Here is a 22578-nt window from a genome sequence, read left to right as displayed (position 1 = left end):
AGATCATTCTGTCATTTTTGAGATTGCATCCAGGTACTGCATTTCAGACTCTTTTGTTGATTATGATGTTTATTTACTGGGAGTTTTAAAATCACAGTTTCAATTTCAGTACTTGTGATTGATCTGTTTATATTTTCTTTTTCTTCCTGGTTCAGGCTTAGAATGTTGTACATTTTAAAAATTTAGAAAATTTCTTCCAAGTTGTCAGGGTTTTTTGCATATGATTGTAGTAGTCTCTCATCTTTTATATTTCTGTGGTGTCCATTGTAACTTCTCCTTTTCCATTTCTGATTTTATTTATTTGAGCCCTCTCTCTTTTTTCTTTTTTGATAAATTTAGCTAAAGCTTTAACAAATTTGTTTATCTTTTAAAGGACCAACTTTTAGTTTGATCCTTTTATTGTTTACTTCATCTCTGTTTATTTCTACTCTGATCTTTATGATTTCTTACTTCTGCTACCTTTGGCTTTTGTTTATTCCCCTTCCCCTGTTACTTTAGGTATAAGGTTAGACTGTTTCAGACTTTTCTTGTTTCCTGAGGTAAGGTTGTATTGCTGTGGACTTCCTTCTTAGCACTGCTTTTGCCATATCTCAGGTTATGGATTGTATTTTCATTGTCATTTGTCTCTAGGTATTTTTTAAAAATTTCCTCTTTGATTTCATCAGTAATCTATTGGTTGTTTAGTAGCATGTTGTTTAGCTTCCACATGCTTGTGTTTTTACAGTTTTTTTCCCTCTGTAATTGATTTCTAATCTCATAAAATTGTGGTTGGAAAAGGTGCTTTATATGATTTCAGTGTTCTGAAATTTACCAAGTCTTGTTTTGTGGCCCAAGATGTGGTCTGTTCTGGAGAATGTTCCATGTGCAGTTGAGAAGAAAGTGCATTCTGCTGCTTTTGGATGTCCTATAAATATCAGTTAAGTCTGTCTGATCTAATGTTTCATTTAAAGCCTGTGTTTTTTAAAATTGATCTTCTGTCTGGATGATCTGCCCATTGGTGAGAGTGGAGTGTTAAAATCCCCCACCATTAATTGTGTTAATGTCCGTCTCTCTTTCTTTGAGTGTTAGAATTTACCTTATATATTGGGGTGTTCCTTTGTTGGGTTGTTGTTGAGTCACTGTTGTATCTTGACTCTGCGACCACATGGACTGCAGCATGCTAGGCTTCCCTGTCCTTCACTGTCCTGGAGTTTGCTTAAACTCAAGTGCATTGAGTCAGTGATGCTGTTTGACTGTTTCATCCTCTGCTGCCCTCTTCTCCTTTTGCCTTCAATCTTTCCCAGCGTCAGGGTCTTTTCCAGTGAATCAGCTCTTCACATCAGGTGATCTGAGTATTGGTGCTTCAGTTTCAGCATCTGTCCTTCCTATGTTGGGTACATATGTATTTTATAATTGTTACTCTTCTTGGATTGATTCCTCGTTCATTATTTAGTGTCCTTCTTTCTCTCTTGTGACATTCTTTCTTTATTTTAGTGTCTGTTTTGTCTGCTGTGAGTATTGCTGTTCTGGCTTTCTTTTGATTTGTGTTTGCATGGAATACCTTCTATTCCCTCACTTTTAGGTCTGTATGTGTCCTTAGATCTGAAGAGCGTCTGTTACAGACAGCATATATGCGAGCCTTGTTTTTGTAGCCATTCAATCTGTGTCTTTTTGTTGGAGCACTTAATCCATTTATATTAAAGGTAATTATCAATATGTATATTTCTATTGTTTTAAATTTGTTTTTGTGGGTCTTCTTCCCTTCCTCTTTTGTCTTTTTGTGATTTGATGTCTATCTTTGTGTTTGGATTGCTTTTTCTTTTTTATGTGCATATCTATTGTAGATTTTTAGTTTGTGGTTCCCATGAGGTTTTGCTATAGTAGTCTATATATAAACAAGTTTGTTTTAGTTACTGGTCTTTTAATTTCAAATGCATTTTCAGTATTCTGCATTTGTGCTCTCTTCGCAGTATTGCTGGTTTTGATGTCATATTTGTGTGTAGATATTTACTACTTTTGCTTTATGCTTGCCTTTTCTGGTGGTTTTTGTGATTGCAGTTTTCTTATGTCTGATAGAGGCCTTTTCTATTTAGAGAAGTTCCTTTAGCGATTGTTGTGGGTTATCTTGTGGCATTGAATTGTCTTAGCTTTTGCTTGCCTGTAAAGTTTTTCTCCATCAAATCTGAATGAAAGCCTTGCTAGGTACAGTGTTCTTGGTTGTAAGTTCTTCCTTTTCATCTCTTTAAATATATTGTGCCACTGCCTTACAGTCTGCAGACTGTCTGCTGAGAAATCAACTGATAATCTTGTGAAAGTTTCCTTGTGTATTATTTATTGCTCTTGCCTTGTTGCTTTTAATATTTTTTTCTTTGTCTTTTTGTCAGTTTGATTGCTGTTGTCTCTTGGTGTGTTCTTCCTTGGGTTTATTCTGCCTGGGGCTCTCTGTCCTTCATGGACTTGGGTGACTCTTCTCTTTCCCATGTTAGAGAAGTTTTCAGCCATTATCTGTTCAGGTAATTTTTTTATTTTATAATAAAATTTTTATTATAAAATATTTTCTCAGGTTCTTTCCTGCTCTCTCTTCTCCTTTTGCTGCTGCTGCTGCTGCTGCTGCTGCTGCTGCTAAGTTGCTTCAGTTGTGTCCAACTCTGTGCGACCCCATAGATGGCAGCCCACCAGGCTCCTCTGTCCCTGGGACTCTCCAGGCAAGAATACTGGAGAGGGTTGCCATTGCCTTCTGTGTCTCCTTCTGGGACTCCTGTAATACTCATGTTGGTGTGTTTAATGCTGTCCCAGAGGTCTCTGAGACTGTCCTAATTCCTTTTTCCTTTTTTCTGTTCCATGGCAGTGATTTCCACAGTTCTGTCTTCCAGCTCACTTATCCGTTTTTCAGCCTCAGTTATTCTGCATTTGATTTCTTCTATTGTACTTTTCATTTCAGGTATTGTATTGTTCATCTCTGTTCATTCTTAGTTCTTCTAGGTCTTTGTTAAACATTTCTTGTATCTTCTTGATGTACCTCCATTTTTTCTCATGAGATTCTTAAATATCTCTACTGTTATTATTCTGAATTCTTTTTTGTCTAAATTGTCTATCTCCAGTTCACATCTTCTGAGGTTTTATCCTGTTCCTTGATATGGGACATGCTCCTTTGCTATCTCCTTTTGCCTCACTTTCTGTGATTGCAGTTTCTGTTCTACAGGCTGCAGGATTGTAGTTCTTGATTCTGCTGTCTTCTTCCCGGTCCATGAGTCTAAGAAACTTGTGCAGGTTTCCTGCTTGGAGGTACTGGTTCTTGCCCACTGGGTGATGGAGCTGGGTCTTGTCCGTCTGGTGGGCAGGGCTGTGTCAAGGGTTGTATTTATTGGGCAGCTGTATGCTTAGGAAGAATTTAAGCACTTTTCTACTAATGCATGGGGCTATTTTCACTGTGTTGGTTTTTTGATCCAAAGTGTACCTGCACTGGAACCTACAGGTTGTTGGGTGGGGCCAGTTCTTAGGAGAAAATGGCAGCCTTTCAGAGGGCTCATGCCAGTGAGCACTCCCCAGAACTACTGCTGCCAGTGTCTTTTTCCCTGCAGTAGGCCCCAGCTGCTCTTTGCTTCCACAGGAGACTCTCCAGTTCCAGCAGGTAGATCTGGCCCAGGCGCTTCTGAGGTCATTGCTTTTTTCCCTGGGTCCTAGTGCTTTTGAGACCTTGTGTGCCCCCTCCAGGAATGGAGTTTATGTTTCCCCCAGTCCTGTGGACTTCCTGTGTTCAAACCCTGCTGACCTTCAAAGCTAGATTCTCTGGGGTCTACTCTTGTTGCCAGATCCACAGGCTGGAGGGCCTGACAGGTGGCTTAGAACTGTTGTGCAAGAACTGTGATATAGTTATTTTCTAGTTTGTGGGTTGCCCACTCAGTGGATATAGGATTTGATTTTATCATGATTGTGCTCCTTCTGTGCTGTCTTGTGGGTTTTTCTTTATCTTTGATATCTTTTTTGGTCGGTTCCAGTGTTTTTCTGTTAATGGTTCGGCAGTTGTGATTTTGGGGTTTCCATAAAGAGGTGAGCTCATATCCTTCCACTATGCCATCTTAGGTTTATAATTTACATTTAGTTGATATTTAATTCAGTAATCTCAAAATGTTCCAAAAATAATTTAATGTACTTATCACTATAACATTGAGAATATCTGGCATACAGTTTGAAGAGACTGGTAATAAGGAAGGGGGCTTCTATGCTGTTCCACGCACAGTGAGGCTCCTGCAACATCTTCCTAGGACTGCTGCAGATCCCCCAGCTGAACCATAACTACACATCATGTGCCCCAGGCCCCCCACGCCCCAAACTTTGGAGACAGGTGGGGTCTGCATGGTCCACATAATGCTGTCCAAAGCAGGTAGCTAGCAGGGGATCGGTGTGTAAGGGTGGATTTCTTCTGCATTAACATTTTAGTTGTATAGTTCTGTATGTTTTGAGAAACATGCTGGTGTGTAATTATCACCACAGTTAAGTTATAGAATATTTACATCCCCTCAAAACATTCCTTTATATTCATTTGTAGTTAGTTGTCTCTTTATCCTCACCCCCTAACAACTGTTAATTTGCTTTTTGTTCTTGTAGTTTTGCTTTTTTAAGAATGTTTTGTAAATAGAATCATAATGTATGCAACCTTCTGCATCTGTCTTGCTTGGCTTAACATAATGGTTTTGAGACGTCTCCATGTTGCTTAGTATGTCAGTAGTTTGTTCGTTTTCATTGCTCAATAGCATACTGTTGTATAATTGTACCACAGTTCGTCCATGCAATTCTTGGTGGACATTGAGTTTCCAGTTTTTGGCAATTCTGGATAACCCAGCCGTAAATATTTGTGTACAGTCTTTGCATGGACATATGTTTTGTTTCTCTTAGGTAAATATCTAGGAGTGGGATTACTGTGTTGAAGGGTAAATGATTGCTTACATTTATAAGAAACCGCCAAACTCTTTTCCAAAGTGGCTATACCATTTTGCATGCCCACCATCTATATGTGAGAGTTCTAGTTGCTTCCATCTTCACCAACGCTTGGTATTGCCTTTTTTTGTTGTTAATTCTAGCTATTCTAATAACTGTAACAGTATCTCTTTGTGGGCTTAATTTTTATGTCTCTAAAAACTAATGATGTTGAGCATTTATTTGTCATTCTTACCTCTTCCTTGATGAAATGTCAGTTTAAGTATTTTGGCTTTTTTTTTTTTTTTAAGGTTTTGCTTATTTATTTGACTGTGCTAGGTCTTATTTGCAGTATGTAGAATCTTTTAGTTGTGTCATGAGGGATCTTTAATCATGGCTTGCAAACTCTTAGTTGTGGCATGGAAACTCTTAGTTGCAGCATGGTGGGATCTGGTTCCCTGAACAGGAATTGAACCCAGGCCCCCTGCATTGGGAACACGAAGTCTTAGCCACCTGACCACCAAGAAAGTCCATTCTTGGCTATATTTTATTTTTTAAATATTAAAAACATTTTACTTGGCTGCACTGGGTCTTAGTTGTGGTACACGGGATCTTCGATCTTTGTTGTGGTACTCAGCATCTTTAGTTGTGGTGTGTGAACTCTTTTGTTGTGGCGCGTGGGATTGAGTTCCCTGACCAGGATCAAACCCGGGCCCTCTGCATTGGGAGCATGGAATCTTAGCCACTGGACCAGCACGGAAGTCCCTTGGTTATTTTTTTAAAGATAAAATTAATTATAACAAAATTCACTCTTAATAGTTTTTAAGTATACAATTTAGTGTTTTTTCCAATATTTATGAAATTTTTAAAGATTTTTATATATTTTTGGCTACACTGGGTCTTTGTTGCTGTGCACAGACTTTCTCTACTTGTGGTGAGCGGGGGCTACATGAGTGGGCTTCTCATTGCAGTGACTTCTCTTAGTGTGGAGCACAAGTTCTAGGGTGTGCAGGCTTCAGTAGTTGTGGCTCAAGGTGTTTGTTGCCCCATGACACATGGGATCATCCTGGAGCAGGGTTTGAACCTGTGTCCCCTGCATTGACAGGTGGATTCTTAACCACTGGACTACTAGGGAAGTCCTCAGAAAAATATAGCCACAAAAAGTATTCTTAAACCTATTATCAGTTATTCCATAATACCCCTTTCCTCTGGCTGTGTGTGTGCGCACGCACATGCTTAGTTGTGTCTGACTCTCTGCATCCCTATAGACTGTAGCTTGCCAGACTCCTCTGTCCACGGAATTTTCCAGGCCAGAATACTGGAGTGGCTTGCCATTTCCTTCTTTAAGGGATCTCTCCAACCCAGAAATCGAACCCATGTCTCTTGTGTCTCCTGCATTGGCAGGTGGATTCTTTACCCCTGCACCACCTGGGAAGCCCTTCCCCTCGCCCTTTGCAATCACTAATCATTCTGTCTGTATAGACTTGCCCATTTTGGATATTTCACATAAATATAACCTTACAGTCATATAGCGTATGATCGTGTCTCTCTTGTCAGCATTATGTGGTAAAGGTTAATCCACGTTGTAGCATGTGTCAGTACTTTATTCCTTTTTATTGCCAAATAATATTCCTTTGTATAAGTGTGCCACATTTTATTTATCCATTTATCATTTGATGCACATTTTAATTGTACTTTTTGGTTATTGTGAATAATCTACTTTGAACGCTTATAGTCAAGTTTTTGTGCATGTGTGTTTGTGTGTATTTGTTCTTTTCTCTTAGTATATTTCTAGAAGTAGAATTTGCTGAAGTGTAACTCTAACATTTTAAGGAACTGTCAGAATGTTCCACAGCAGGTATACCATTTCATGTATCCATCAGCAAAGTATGAAGGTTCCAACTTCTCCATATGCTCTTAAAAATTGTTATTATCTGTCTTTTTTGATTATTTCCATCCTTGAGGGTGTGATGGTTGTGCTTTTACTTGGAACATATCTGTGTCTTTTTATTGAAAAGGGATTTCTTGTGATTGTATGTAGTTGGGTCATGCTTTTAGATTAAATCTGGCAATCTTTGCCTTTTAATTGGGGTCTTTAGATCATTTACATTTCCAGTAATTAATGCTGTAATTGGATTTAAATCTACCACCTTGCTGCTTGCTTTGTCTTTTCCTCATCTGTTCTATATTCCTTTTTTTCTTTTTCTGCCTTCTTTTAGATTAATTGAGTATGTTTTATGATCCTGTGTTATCTTCATTTTGGCTTATTAGTCTTTAGTAAAATTTTTTTTATTTAGCTATTACCTTATTTTTATGCAATATGTCTTTAGTTTATTGTAACCTGTTGTTAAATAATATCACTTCATCTTGTTAGATTTCAAATTTCTGCACTTTTTTTATTGTTATACATTTTAAGATATGTATTGAAATCCATGGTATATTGTTACTATTTTGCTTTAGATCATGGGTTAACAAGCTTTTTATTTTTTAATTGAAGAATAATTGCTTTATAGAATTTGACAAGCTTGCTTTTTAATGGGATATAAATAGTTTTGGTGACTGTATAATTCCTGTCTCAGCTCTCTTACCTGCCATTGTTGGGAGAACACAACCATAGACATTCTGTAAACAAATGAGTGTGACCAATTCAGCCTGCAAGCAGTAGTTTGTCAACCCATGTTTTAGACAGTGAACTATTTTTAAAATCATTAACAATGATAAAAACATGTGTTTTATATTTACATCTTTTTTGTTGTTTTAATTCTAAACTTTAAACTTTTTATTTTGTCTTGGGGTATAGTTGATTTTAACAGTGTTGTGGTAGTTTCAGGTGAACAGCAAAGGGACTCAGTTATACATATACACATATCCATTCTCTCCTAAACCCCATTCCCGTCCAGGCTGGCACATAACATGGAGCAGTAAATTTATCTTAATTTGTAATATTTTTAGTGCTTTTCATTTCTTTGTAAGTTGACATATGTTATCATACTCCTGCTGGAACAACTACTTATGAAATTTCTTGTTTATGTTTGCTAGAATAAGTTCTCTGAGTGTGTTAGTTTGAATTTCCCCTTCATTTTTGAAAGATATGTTCAATGTGTGTGTAATGCTGATTAATAGCTTTTGTCTTTTAGTACATTGAAAATGTCATTCCATTGTCTTCTTCCTTGCATAATTTGTGGCAAGAAATTTGATGTAACTCTTACCATTGTTTCTTTTAATGCAATGTGTCATTTTCTGCCTTCAAAGTTTTCTTTCTAGTTCTCAATAGTTTGATTATGTTACATGTAATTTTGTTCTGTTGTATTTATTTTTGTCTGGCTTTCTCTGAGTGTCTTGGAACTGTGATTTGGCTTCTTTTTTTTCATTTGTTTTAGAAAATTTTTGTCCATTATTTCTTCAAATATTTCTCTAATTTTCTTCTTCTATTTTTGGGTCTCTAATTACACATATGTTGTGTGTTAGTTGCTCAGTCGTGTCCAACTCTTTGCGACTCCATGGACTGTAGCCCGCCAGGCTCCTCTGTCCGTGGGATCCTGGCAAGAATACTGGAGTGGGTTGCCATTTCCTTCTCCAACACATATGTTAGGCAGCTTAATTATTATCTCTTGCTTGCTATATCCTGTTTTTGCTTTATTGGTTTTCATGCCATTTTTTCCTCTTTGTGTTTCAGTTTGATTAATTTTTCTTAACCCATCTTCGCGTTTACTAGACCTTTGCCATTTATGTGAGTAGGAACACTGTAAATTAAATTCTGTGAGTGAAATTTTCTGGACCGTATATAGTAGGTTTTTTTGTTTGTTTGTTTGTTTTAATTATTTTCGTGTTTTATTTTCGGCCACCCTGCACAGCTTATGGAATCTTAGTTCCTTGACCAGAGATTGAACCTGCATGCTTAGTAGTGAAAGTGTGGAGTCTTAACCACCGACTTCCAGGTAATTCCCTGATAGGTTGGATTTGGACCACAGCCCATGAGGAAGTCAGCTTAGGGTTACAAATTCTTAGGGGACTTTTTTTTTTTTTCATTTTACTCAATACCATGGTATGGATAGACGAGTTTCTTTTATTTTACATACTGAGAGACAAGTTTTTTTTCCCCCCTCCCTAGACTGAGGGTGGAATCCTTTAATTCAGGATTATCTTAATAACTCCTTACTTTGGATGGTGCCTAGATTTTATCTTCTGTTTTAAATCCTGTTTCTTTGACAGTTTGGATGCTCAAGGTGAAAACCAGTTTATTGCTTTCTTCTTGAGTTGTTCAGTTGCAAAGTTGTGTTCAACTCTTTGTGACCCCATGGATTGCAGCACACCAGGCTTCCCTGTCCTTCACTATCTCCTGGAGTTGGCTCAAATTCATGTCCACATTTCACTTCATTTTGGCCCTCTGTATTTCTTTTTTTATTCTGTTTTAATGAGATGTAATTGACAAAAAAGCATTGTGTATGTTTAAGGTGTACAGCTTAATGATTTGGCTTACATACATTATGAAATGTTTGTCACCTAAGTTTAGTGAACATTTATCTCATAGATACAATTAAAGAATAGAGAAAAATATTTTTTCTTTGTGATGAGAACTCTTAGGACTTACTCTACAACTTGATATATAACATACAGTAATGTTAATTATATTTACTATGTTAAACACTGCATCTCTAGTACTTACTTGTCTTAGAGGGAGTTTGTACCTTTTGACTGCCTTTATCCAATTCCCCTTCCCTCACTCCCTGCTTCTCATAACTACAAATCTGATTTCTTTTTCTATGAGTTAGTGTGTTTTTAAAGTATAATTGACCTAAAATGTTATGTTAGTTCCTGTTATACATCATAGTGATTTGATATTTCTGTACATTTCAAAATGATCACCATGGCAAATCTAGTTGTGATATGTCACCACAGAAAGATGTTGTTGAGTGTGACCCCCCATGCTGTACATTTTATACCTTTGACTCATTTATTTTGCACCTGGAATTTTGTTCCTCATTATTTCCCTCACCTGTTTCTTCCCCTTGCCCCTCCTCTCTGGTGGTTGCCTGTTAGTTCTCTGTATCTACATCAGTGTTTCTTTTTTGCTAAGTTTGTTAATTTGTTTTTTAGATTCCACGTATAAGTGAAATCATAGGGTATTTGTCTTCCTTTGACTAATTTCACATATGGGAAGATTTTATTCTTCTTATGGCTGAGTAATATTTCATCATATATTTATGTATGTATATATATGTATATATCTTATGTCTTTTATCCATTCATCTATTGATGGACACTTAGGTTCCTTCCATATCCTATTACAAATAACGATGCAATGAACATATGGGTGAATATATCTTTTCTAATTTGTGTTTCCATTTTCTTCCTATAAATATTCAGGAGTGGAATTGCTGGATCATAGGATAGTTCTATATTTAATTTTTTGAGGTATCTCTATACTGTTTTCTGTAGTGACTGCACCAATTTACATTCCCACCAACAGTGCACGAGGGTTCCCTTTTCTCCACATTGTGGAATATTTGTGGTTGCTCAGCAAAATGTTAAAAAAATTTTTTTTTCTTTGTCCTGGATGTCTGCTCTACAAGATGCCAATAATAGAAGTCTTACTCAGGCTTTTACAATGTGGAGAGTTGTGAAAGGCTGAGTAATTTAATTGCATTTTTACTAAGGGATTTAGGTTGTTGTTTGTTTTTGTTTTGCTAAAAAACTATGAAATAAAAAAAATTTGCATGTAGGCCTTTGTGCACACAGGCAAAGTTATTTCATCATCATGGAATGAGACAAAGGAATAAGATACGATCATTCTTATTTAGCTTTTTCTATGCTATATAATTTGTGGATTCCTTAAATACCACTAAAATATGTTTTTATATTCTAAAAATTTCCCACCCAGACAAAATACATTATTATAAGCATATCGTTGTTTCTGAATAGTGTGTGTCCAGGTTACCATACTTTGCAAGTGTAGCCAAAAGACAGCATTGCCACTGATTCTAGGTTGTGTTTTGGCAGGGAATAACACTGTGGATACGTGCTGAATCATTAGAAAACGGAAGTTATGTACCAAACTGCATGGCAGTTCAGAACACAGCTTCTGATGTTTCTCAAATAAAACCAGACGTCATTGTAAAATTATGTTTTTCAGATGGCATAGTTACAAATAAATGAGGAAATGAAACAGCAGGCTACGCATCATTGGTAGATTACGTACATAGCCACATGGCATTGATTTCCAATGTAGAGGCTTTTTTACAAAGCAGTGACAATTGTAGGTTATGTAGTACTGAGGATTAATAAGTACATTTTGGATATATCATTTGTTATATGAAAATAAATTTTCATTTCATGCTCTATTTTTCCTTTGCAGCACATTCTGAGCTGTAGAACAGTATCTACCATTTGGCTTTCCATAAACCATCAGGCAAGATGCCTATGAGAGTCTCTACTTTGAGAAGTAGTGTACATAATACTTATTATATACCACTCATCAGTTCAGTCGCTCAGTCGTGTCCGACTCTTTGCGATCCCATGAATTGCAGCACACCAGGCCTCCCTGTCCATCACCAACTCCCGGAGTTCACCCAAATTCATGTCCATCGAGTCGGTGATGTCTTCCAGCCATCTCATTCTTTGTCGTCCCCTTCTCCTCCTGCCCCCAATCCTCCCAGCATCAGAGTCTTTTCCAGTGAGTCAACTCTTCCCATGAGGTGGCCAAAGTATTGGAGTTTCAGCTTCAACATCGGTCCTTCCAAAGAACACCCAGGACTGATCTCCTTAGAATGGACTGGTTGGATCTCCTTGCAGTCCAGGGGACTCTCAAGAGTCTTCTCCAGCACCACAGTTCAAAAGCGTCAATTCTTCGGCGCTCAGCTTTCTTTATACTCTTAACTCTCACATCCATACATGACCACTGGAAAAACCATAGCCTTGACTAGATGGACCTTTTTTGGCAAAATAATGTCTCTGCTTTTGAATATGCTATCTAGGTTGGTCATAACTTTCCTTCCAAGGAGTAAGCGTCTTTTAATTTCATGGCTGCAGTCACCATCTGCAGTGATTTTGGAGCCCGAAAACATAAAGTCTGACACTGTTTCCACTGTTTCCCCATCTATTTCCCATGAAGTGATGGGACCAGATGCCATGATCTTAGTTTTCTGAATGCTGAGTTTTAAGCCAACTTTTTCACTCTCCTCTTTCACTTTCATCAAGAGGCTTTTTAGTTCCTCTTCACTTTCTGCCATAAGGGTGTTGTCATCTGCATATCTGAGGTTATTGATATTTCTCCCAGCAATCTTGACTCCAGCTTGTGCTTCTTCCAGCCCAGCGTTTCTCATGATGTACTCTGCATATACGTTAAATAAGCAGGGTGACAATATACAGCCTTGACGTACTCCTTTTCCTATTTGGAACCAGTCTGTTGTTCCATGTCCAGTTCTAACTGTTGCTTCCTGACCTGCATATAGGTTTCTCAAGAGGCAGATCCGGTGGTCTGGTATTCCCATCTCTTGAAGAGTTTTCCACAGTTTATTGTGATCCACACAGTCAAAGGCTTTGGCATAGTCAATAAAGCAGAAATAGATGTTTTTCTGGAACTCTTTTGCTTTTTCGATGATCCAGCGGATGTTGGCAATTTGATCTCTGGTTCCTCTGCCTTTTCTAAAACCAGCTTGAACATCTGGAAGTTCATGGTTCACGTATTGCTGAAGCCTGGCTTGGAGAATTTTGAGCATTACTAGCATGTGAGATGAGTGCAATTGTGCGGTAGTTTGAGCATTCTTTGGCATTGCCTTTCTTTGGGATTGGAATGAAGACTGACCTCTTCCAGTCCTGTGGCCACTGCTGAGTTTTCCAAATTTGCTGGCATGTTGAGTGCAGCAGTTTCACAGCATCATCTTTTAGGATTTGAAATAGCTCAACTGGAATTCCCACCTCCACTAGCTTTGTTTGTAGTGATGCTTTCTAAGGCCCACTTGACTTCACATTCCAGGATGTCTGGCTCTAGGTGAGTGATCACACCATCGTGATTATCTGGGTCATGAAGATCTTTTTTTGTATAGTTCTTCTGTGTATTCTTGCCACCTCTTCTTAATATCTTCTGCTTCTTTTAGGTCCATACCATTTCTGTCCTTTATCGAGCCCATCTTTGCATGAAATGTTTCCTTGGTATCTCTAATTTTCTTGAAGAGATCTCTAGTCTTTCCCATTCTGTTATTTTCCTCTATTTCTTTGAATAGCTATCTTCAAAGTAACATCTAATAACTCATTTTTTTTTTCTTTTTGACACCAGATAAAGGTGTTTTCTAAAGACTTTTCCCAGAAATCCAAATGTTTCTGGGGACTCCTTCCAATCCTCAATACAATGTGTCTTTGGCATTTTAAAAATTGAGGACTATGAAAATGAGTATACTACCCAAAGCAATTTATAGATTCAACGCAATCCCTATCAAGCTACCAACAGTATTCTTCACAGAGCTAGAACAAATAATTTCACAATTTATATGGAAAAACCAAAAACCTCGAATAGCCAAAGCGATCTTGAGAAAGAAGAGTGGAACTGGAGGAATCAACCTACCTGACTTCAGGCTCTACTACAAAGCCACAGTTATCAAGACAGTATGGTACTGGCACAAAGACAGAAATATTGATCAATGGAATAAAATAGAAAGCCCAGAGATAAATCCACGCACATATGGACACCTTATCTTTGACAAAGGAGGCAAGAATATACAATGGATTAAAGACAATCTCTTTAACAAGTGGTGCTGGGAAATCTGGTCAACCACTTGTAAAAGAATGAAACTAGACCACTTTCTAACACCATACACAAAAATAAACTCAAAATGGATTAAAGATCTAAACGTAAGACCAGAAACTATAAAACTCCTAGAGGAGAACATAGGCAAAACACTCTCCGAGATACATCACAGCAGGATCCTCTATGACCCACCTCCCAGAATATTGGAAATAAAAGCAAAAATAAACAAATGGGACCTAATTAACCTTAAAAGCTTCTGCACATCAAAGGAAACTATTAGCAAGGTGAAAAGACAGCCTTCAGAATGGGAGAAAATAATAGCAAATGAAACAACCGACAAACAACTAATCTCAAAAATATACAAGCAACTCCTACAGCTCAACTCCAGAAAAATAAACGACCCAATCAAAAAATGGGCCAAAGAACTAAATAGACATTTCTCCAAAGAAGACGTACAGATGGCTAACAAACACATGAAAAGATGCTCAACATCACTCATTATCAGAGAAATGCAAATCAAAACCACTATGAGGTACCATTTCACACCAGTCAGAATGGCTGCGATCCAAAAGTCTGCAAATAATAAATGCTGGAGAGGGTGTGGAGAAAAGGGAACCCTCTTACACTGTTGGTGGGAATGCAAACTAGTACAGCCACTATGGAGAACAGTGTGGAGATTCCTTAAAAAACTGGAACTAGAACTGCCTTATGATCCAGCAATCCCACTGCTGGGCATACACACTGAGGAAACCAGAAGGGAAAGAGACACGTGTACCCCAATGTTCATTGCAGCACTGTTTATAATAGCCAGGACATGGAAGCAACCTAGATGTCCTTCAGCAGATGAATGGATAAGAAAGCTGTGGTACATATACACAATGGAGTATTACTCAGCCATTAAAAAGAATACATTTGAATCAGTTCTAATGAGGTGGATGAAACTGGAGCCTATTATACAGAGTGAAGTAAGCCAGAAGGAAAAACATAAATACAGTATACTAACGCATATATATGGAATTTAGAAAGATGGTAACAATAACCCGGTGTACGAGACAGCAAAAGAGACACTGATGTATAGAACAGTCTTATGGACTCTGTGGGAGAGGGAGAGGGTGGGAAGATTTGGGAGAATGGCATTGAAACATGTAAAATATCATGTAAGAAACGAGTTGCCAGTCCAGGTTCGATGCACGATACTGGATGCTTGGGGCTAGTGCACTGGGACGACCCAGAGGGATGGTATGGGGAGGGAGGAGGGAGGAGGGTTCAGGATGGGAAACACATGTATACCTGTGGCGGATTCATTTTGATATTTGGCAAAACTAATACAATTATGTAAAGTTTAAAAATAAAATACAATTAGGAAAAAAAAAATTGAGGACTAAACCAAATTTTCTGTAATTTTTTTTTGAATTTTGTCTATGTAATTATTCTTTGAAGTAGACATTTGCATTTACTCCATACTCATCCCTGTTTAAAATTTTCAAGGCTAAGATGTCCTCAGGCTTGTAAGTAGATTGGTCAGCTTTGATGACATCTCTTTGGCCTTTGGAGTTGGCCCAGTTCAGTATAGATACCTCAGGGGTGTATGGTCATGGAAAAACATGTTTTTGTTGAGTGTTCTTGCTTTCTAGTAATTTTATTTTCTGCTCAAGGGATTTAGTATCTGTTCAGATACTTTATTTTTAAAGACCACATAAGTAATGACTTGACCTCTAATCTTAGCTTTGAAAATTTCCCAGACACTAATAAAGATAATGTCTAATGACCTATTATTTGAGAATACTACTCACTGGCTAGCAATCAGTGCTATTTAAAAATGTATATTTTACTCTGAAAATTATTTCCTTGGCCAAAAGCCTTTGTTAGTAAAATTGTGCGTATAATGACATAATTTGGTAACTCGGGCCTTGATTTGTAATACTTTTTATATGTTGTCACCAAGACTTACTACAGTTCAAAAGAACTCTTTTCCTTGAATACTACACTAAATAATTAGTTCTGAGAAAAATATTCTGTAAACTGTAGTCTTATCAGAAATAGCACCTGTCTCTTGGACTAATAATATGAGTATTTTGGACACAAAGCATTACATGGTAATCCTTGTTTTGCATGAATGTGGGCTATCTTTGCAGTAAATATATGAATAAGATTTTTGCAAAGGGTCAAGTTAGTACTGAAGACTAGGATTATCAATTAAATTTCCTGGACTGTCTTTGTCAGGACACATGCTTAATAATTTGTGGAGTGAAAGAAAGAATCACACCATACTGTGTTATATGTGTGTCAGGGTGTATTCATGAAGAGAGGAAAAAAGTTTCCTCCCAGGTGTCTGGGCAAAGCTAGAGTTGTCCTTTTTTGTTGTTTTTGTCTGTGATAACAGACCCACTTAGTAAGAACCTACCTAGATACAGTGTTGTTTTTGTGAGATACGGTGTTGTTTTTGTGCCCTTGGTAGAGGAAACATTCTGTTGCTAACTTAATGTGCTTTCTTGTATGGGTTCTTAAGAGATGATGTTTAGTTTTTTGCTAAACTCTTAAGTTATATGCAAAGAGAAGAAACAGTCTGTGTAATTATTTTTTTTTTAATTTTTTATAACTGAGTTGGATAATTCTTAAAAGAGATTTGAGTAATTGAGATTTTCCCTTGCTTCCAGTGGAAGGGAAATATTTCAGTTTACTTACTTTAGGCTATAAAAATAGTTTGTTCTTCCTTTGCCTGCAGCAAGACTTATGAACATAAAGTCCCAAAACAGTTTTAGTATTAATTTTTAAAGGTTCCCCATATTTCTTCCCTCATCTTCTGTAACTAATGTGTCTGGATGTAAAATGGAAAAAGTTGAAAATTGCCACTTGTGCTTTTTGAGCTTTTCAGAGGTATTATACACTCTGGATATAGTAAAAGATACTGGGGCTTATACAGTGCTTTTTGTGTGAGGAACTCATATAAACACTAATGCATTGATCCTAACACAGTAGTTGATTGTGACTTGAAAAGGTCATGAGTTACTGCTGTTACAGAGAAAATTTTTTAAAGATTGGAGGAAGAGCTGTGATTTACAAATATTGTTTGAAAGATATCTAGATAAAATTTGATACAGAAAACTGAAAAATTAAAATGGGGGGGGATTTTTATTGTTTGTTCAGTTTTCTTTTAGCCTGCAATAGATTTTTATCTCCCTTACTTTTTTTCTTGTCTGTGAATATCCTTGAAGCCTGATTCCCTTCTTGAAGGCAAAATTTACTTTTAAACTTCTATTCCTTCTCAGCCAAGAAGGCTTCAGCCTGAGGACGTTTCGTGAGGAAGTTGGTCATATTAACATAATAATGCATTTTATTTGTTCTGAGTTGGGAGATGATCCTTCTGGTTTTCTTCGTTTAGTATTTGTGGCATATGGTTATTGATAAACATGGTGGTCAAGTGGCTTAATCTTCAACCATTTGTGTTTTTAGGTTTATTCTTCAATCCAAGGAGGCGATTCATAATCAGCTGTTAGAGAAACAGAAGATAGCAGAAGAAAAAATTAAAGAATTGGAAGTAAGTAGGTTTTGAGTGAATAATGATAGCTGTAGTCAGTTTTTAGGCGAAAAGTAATGATCTCATTTTGTCACATGAAATGAAAATGTGTGCCTACCAAGGTCATGTCACATTGTTTTTATTTTTTCTGATTGTGCTAGAGCTAATGATGCAGTCTTTTTATGGCAGTGTATGACCAAAAAAAAAAAAAAAAAAAGACTAGTCTCTTAAAACTTTAGGGAGTTTTGGATACTTTAGGATAGGATATTGTTAACCTGAATGTGTTTCTTCCATTTCCTTTGAGTGAACATGTTTATTTTTAAAAAATAAAAGCACAGTGTGTATGTGAATACCACATATTGTGGCAGATGGGTGTGAGAGTGGGTAATGATAATAGTAGTTAAAGAATCTAGATATATGACTCTTACATGTTGTAATTCTACATAAGGACAGAGTGAGTAGTAAGCTGTAATTGGGCTTCCCTGGTGGCTCAGACAGTAAAGAATCTGCCTGCAATGCAGGAGACCTGGGTTCAGTCCCTGAATTGGGAGGATTCCCTGAAGGAGGGCATGGCAACCAAGCGAAAACTAATTATTTATCTGAAGGATAGTGCTCCAGTCAAGAAAACAATCTTTTTTTTCTTAAGGAAAAAGATGATAGGTAAGAAAAATAACTTTATAAGTGTTTGGAAAATAGGGAGTTTATTATTATCATCTTCTTACACATTAAAACCTTTGCTGTTGCTGTTTAGTTGTACGACTCCGTGTCTGACTCTTTGTGATCCCATGGACTGTAGCCTGCCCGGCTCCTCTCTCCAGGAACACTGGAGTGGGTTGCCATTTTTTTCTCCAGGAGATCTTCCCAACACAGGGATTGAACTGGGGTCTCCTGCATTGCAGGTGGATTCTTTACCAGATGAGCTTTCAGGGAAGGCACCTGGGAAGTCCTTAAAACCTTTAATGAAATAGTTTTCTTGGACTTTGGTGAATGGTCTATCCTCTGTGTAGTAAAAGTTGGATAGGACAAAAAATTGGTCATTATTTTTGGGGACCAAGATTTCCTGAGATGGGGGTGGATACAGTGACTTCATAGGTCACTTTATCTAATTTCTTTGAATACTATTTGAGGCAGTGGTTCAGAATCTGACTCAGCCTTTTACTGAATTGATGAGACATCCCTTATAGCCTTTTGGGGATTTCTCAAGGACACCAACTTGGCATGGCCTGGGCAAGGATGTGGTGTTTTAGGTTACTTAGGCTTATTTTTGTTTGACTACTGATAAAAATTTAAGCAGACTTGATAATGGCTTTGTAGCTTAGAAAATGTATTGTGAAACAAAACAAATAAACAACAGAAAAAAGAAAACTTACCTTGTAGTAATCAGGTTTTTATTATTTCCTACTTTATCATTTTTGTCAGCCCAACTCTTCTAGGTTGAGTTTTCCAAACAAAAATACCTTAAAAAAAAAAAAAACTGAACCAAACTATTTCATATAGAGTACCAAAAAAAAAAGAAAATGTGTTTTTGCAATTGTTGATAAATATATCTAAACATTGTCCTGATGAATAAGTGGCAAAGTAATATGTAAATAATTCTTTTTATGAAAACAAACAAAAGCCAAGGTCTGTATATGAACATTGAGTATGATTGTTGTAAGTGTGTATTAAATTAACACTAGTTACCCTAAGGAAATTAGATGGGATGTGGCTGTAATTGTTTTTTTCTTATAATCTCTGTGTTGGATAAATTGTAACAAGTATATGTTAACTTTCATAGTTAAAAAGAAACATCAAGGTGTAAAATTGCCACAGATGATGATTTTAGCATACTATTTAGCTCTGGTGAATATCAGGAAATTCATTTTCCAAGTTTCCTTTCATGGAGTCTCTCAAATACTGGTAAGAGTATTCTGATATCTGTCAGATGATAGAATAGATTAGCTCGCTTTTTGGTATTTGAAATGCTTGTTAACAACTATAAAAAGAGTAATTCTGTCTGGGAACTTCCTCTTCTTCTTCCTACCAACTCTGTTAATCCTTAAGATCTTAGTTTAGGGCTACTTCTGAGAAGCATCTTCTGATTCCTCAGTATTAAATTAAGTGCTTTCCCCTTGTTCTAATTTTTCTAGTTTCATAGCACAATGTGAGGATTTGAGCCTATAAACTATTATCAGTTGAAGTCATTACAAATATTACTTCCTATTACTTGGGAAGCCTGATACAGATTCAGAGCTCTAAATAGTTTTTCCCAAGGTCTTCCAGTTATTACTCTGCCTTTCAAATATAGTCTCTTCTTTTGAGCATTAGTATTTCTTGCCAGTCCAACATAATTATCATTATTGTTAATAATTTTGAACCCTCAGATACCTTACTATTAAGTTGAGGAAGCATAATTTATACAATAACTCTGCAGACTAAGGCCAGGCTGCTTCGTTTAGCACCTATCATCCCTTATGAAGTAAGGTTTTTGGTTTGGGTCAAGAGTTCCAGTTTCTGACGTGGTTCGCTGGGTATGCCTCTGCATCCCCTACCAGTAGTCTATATAAATGACACTGTGGATCAGCCATGATGTAGCATAGGTGCTGGTCTGATCTGAGAGCCCACCTTCGTTAGTATTTTTTAGACTGCCTTTTCTCCACCTCCATTCTTAGTTTCTTTTTGCCCTCTCCATATTTTTTTCCCCTAGTCCTTAACTTATGAGTGCAAGGATTACCTGGAATTTGTTTAGCTTTTAATAACGCTAGTATGCTGTGCCGACATTGTCAACTAGCCTGGTATCTCACTTTCTGGCCCTTTTCCTCTTCTGGAGCAAAAGTGGGAATACTATAATGTTGCACTCAAGTCCTTAGTTCCCCAACCAGGGATTAGACCCATGGCCCCTGCAGTGGAAGCCCAGAGTCTTACCCACTGGACCTCCAGGGGAGTCTCTGCTCTCATGTCCTCTTGATAGGGAGTTCTGTTACCTACTAGAAGGGTAGAAATAAGTACCATGTTAACCTTGGGAAGATAGGCTGTCTTTTTCTTTTTAAAATTCAGTATTTTACATTTTAATACCCCTATGTTGGTTTTTCAGGCTATAATCAGTTTCTTGGGTTAGGTTAGGAAGTGACTTCATAACAGACTCACAATGTGATAGTGTTGTATAGATTTTTACCTTTCCTTTATAAAGATGATTGATCAGGTTCTGGGAGCAAATGTCACAGTTTCATCCTCGTGGTGATTAGCAGACCAATGACGCTACTCCAATTGAAGAGAAAAAATAAAATGATGCCTTTAGTATGGTAGAGTAACCATGTTGTTTATGTCATTGAGGGAATTCATTATTTTTTTTTAAAATACTGATAACAAATAACTTTAAGGAAGCTGCCTGAGTATATAACACACAATACAGTATATGCTATTAGAAAGTATAAAATTGTACTTCTTAAAAATGACATGCATATAATTGGGGTTTCTGATTAGGACTTCATGTGTCTCATCTGTCTGTATAAAAATAATTTTTGAAATATACAGCATTGCTACATAAAGAAAGTACAAGTTTTTATTTTTTTGAGATTTAAGAGTTTAATTAGACACCCTGTCATTAAACTCACAGACACTTTTGAGGTATCAGACACAAAATACAGTAGTAATGTAGTGTTGTTTGTTCAGCTGTGTCCGACTCTTTGCGACCCAATGGACTGTAGCCCGCCAGGCTCTTCTGTCTGTGGGATTTTCCAGGCAAGAATCCTGGAGTGGATTGCCATCCCCTTCTTGGGGAAAGTACAAGTTTTTAAAAGTTTTATTTTTTTTATGGCTGCTCTGGGTCTTTGTTGCTGCTTGCAGGCTTTTTTTGTTGCAGCGAGTAGGGGCTACTGTGTAGTTGCAGTGCGGGGCCTTCTCATTGTGGTGGCTTGTTGGGGGTGTGGGCTCAGTAGTTGTGGTCCACAAGCTTAGTTGACCCGCAGCATATGGCATCTTCCTGAACCAGGGATTGAACCTGCGTGCCCTGCACTGGCAGGCAGATTCCTAACCACAGGACCACCAGGGAAGACCTGAGTTGTTTTTTGTTTGTTTTTTTTTTAATTTCAGTTTTAGTTAAAGTGACCTAAAACCTTATTGATGGATTGAAGAGATATATATCTTCTAAAGAGTGAAAAATACATCCTATATTTTTGCTCACTTTTGGGGGGTAAAAAAAAAACAACAACAAAATTGCTTGTGGACTTTTACAGTTGCAAAAACTTAGATTCAGCATTTAGATGAGCTAGAGCTGAATTTTTGATCCCTTTTGCCTTTGACTCTCAAGTATTTGGAATACTTGAGATAACTGTAAGCTTTCAGTGATGTGTTTGAATACATTTTGACCATCATTCTCCTGTGTTCTCTCTCATTGAATTACGGCTTCAGGCTCATCTGCCTAAAGTCTAAAATTCACCTTATATTTTAGGCACATGCAAATATTGGTTGACCACTTTCCTTCCTCTCTTTTTCTGACGTGGTTCCCACCCTTCCACCACCCAGGTTAGCTCAGCAATGACACAATAAAAATAAGAATAAGGAAATTAAAACATCTGCCCTGCATAATACCACTCTGACGCAGAATGTTTCAATCCCAGAGTTGTGAAATAGCTCTCCAGCCCATGCTATAAGTAAAATCTGAGAAACTGTGAAAGTCCTGACTCTTCCATAAAAATGGCTATTATGGTCAGATGATAGTTCCTGAAACAAGTTGAAAGACTAGTGGTAAGAAAAGTGGATAGGAGGTGCCTGTGACACTCTGCAGTTGGCTGAGTTCTGAGACTCTGATGAGAAAATGTTTTGGAGTAGTTCCCATGATTAAGGATATTTCACTCTGCCTAAGGAGGATCATTTTTTCCACAGCATGGGTGGTGACTGGTAGGCACTTGGATGGATGCTTAGTTTTTGCCCTAAATACTTCACTTTTGAGCTGGTACCTTTGTGTGTATGATGGGACACCCTCTTTGGAGGTGATGTCAGGTGGACACTACTGTATGTTAAGCACTGATTCTTACCTGTGTTTTCAATGAAGAGAGAAGGGCAGGTGAGAGCAAAGCCAGTGGCAGAATGTTTTACATATATTAAACAAGAATTATACCCAGTGGTTCATCTGCTTGCATACCTCAAAGTTTAGAATCCATTAAAAAATTCGTCATTTCTTTATTTTGTAGTGAAATATGGCATTTACAGAAATATGTATTAAAATTCATGTAGTTTAATCAGTAATGATAAAGCAGTCACCTGTAACAATCATCCAAGTCAGGAAATCAAACATTGACAGGACACCAGAGTGCCACCCGCTTCCATTCACCTGTTCTCCCCCTCCCCCAGGCAACTGTAAATTCTGGATATTTATTTTCTTTTATAAAAAGTTTTACTACCTCTGTAGGTACCCCTCAAAAGTTTTTGAACTTTATATGAA

The 22578-nt window shown here is 37.3% G+C and overlaps 1 protein-coding gene across 11 annotated transcripts in view; it reads left to right on the top strand.

Annotated features, from left to right (window-relative positions):
- Window positions 1–22578, top strand: part of PFDN1 (prefoldin subunit 1) — a 90515-nt gene that overhangs the window by 24216 nt on the left and 43721 nt on the right. For 9 of the 11 annotated variants that reach the window (XR_015167501.1, XR_015167500.1, XR_015167496.1 and 6 more), the window contains exon 3: window positions 17093–17177. The exons of the other annotated variants lie outside the window; for them this stretch is intronic. Coding sequence is in view for 1 of the 9 variants with exons in the window: in XM_086411977.1 (XP_086268103.1) it covers window positions 17093–17177 (85 nt within the window). In the remaining 8 variants the exon portion in view is untranslated. The remainder of the gene's footprint in view (window positions 1–17092; window positions 17178–22578) is intronic. 11 annotated transcript variants of the gene reach the window in all.

Source organism: Bos grunniens, chromosome 7, assembly GCF_055505025.1.
Source record: "Bos grunniens cultivar Pamir isolate PY7600 chromosome 7, Bosgru_T2T1.0, whole genome shotgun sequence".
Classification (NCBI taxonomy): domain Eukaryota; kingdom Metazoa; phylum Chordata; class Mammalia; order Artiodactyla; family Bovidae; genus Bos; species Bos grunniens.
This window is presented reverse-complemented; position numbering and strand designations above follow the sequence as displayed.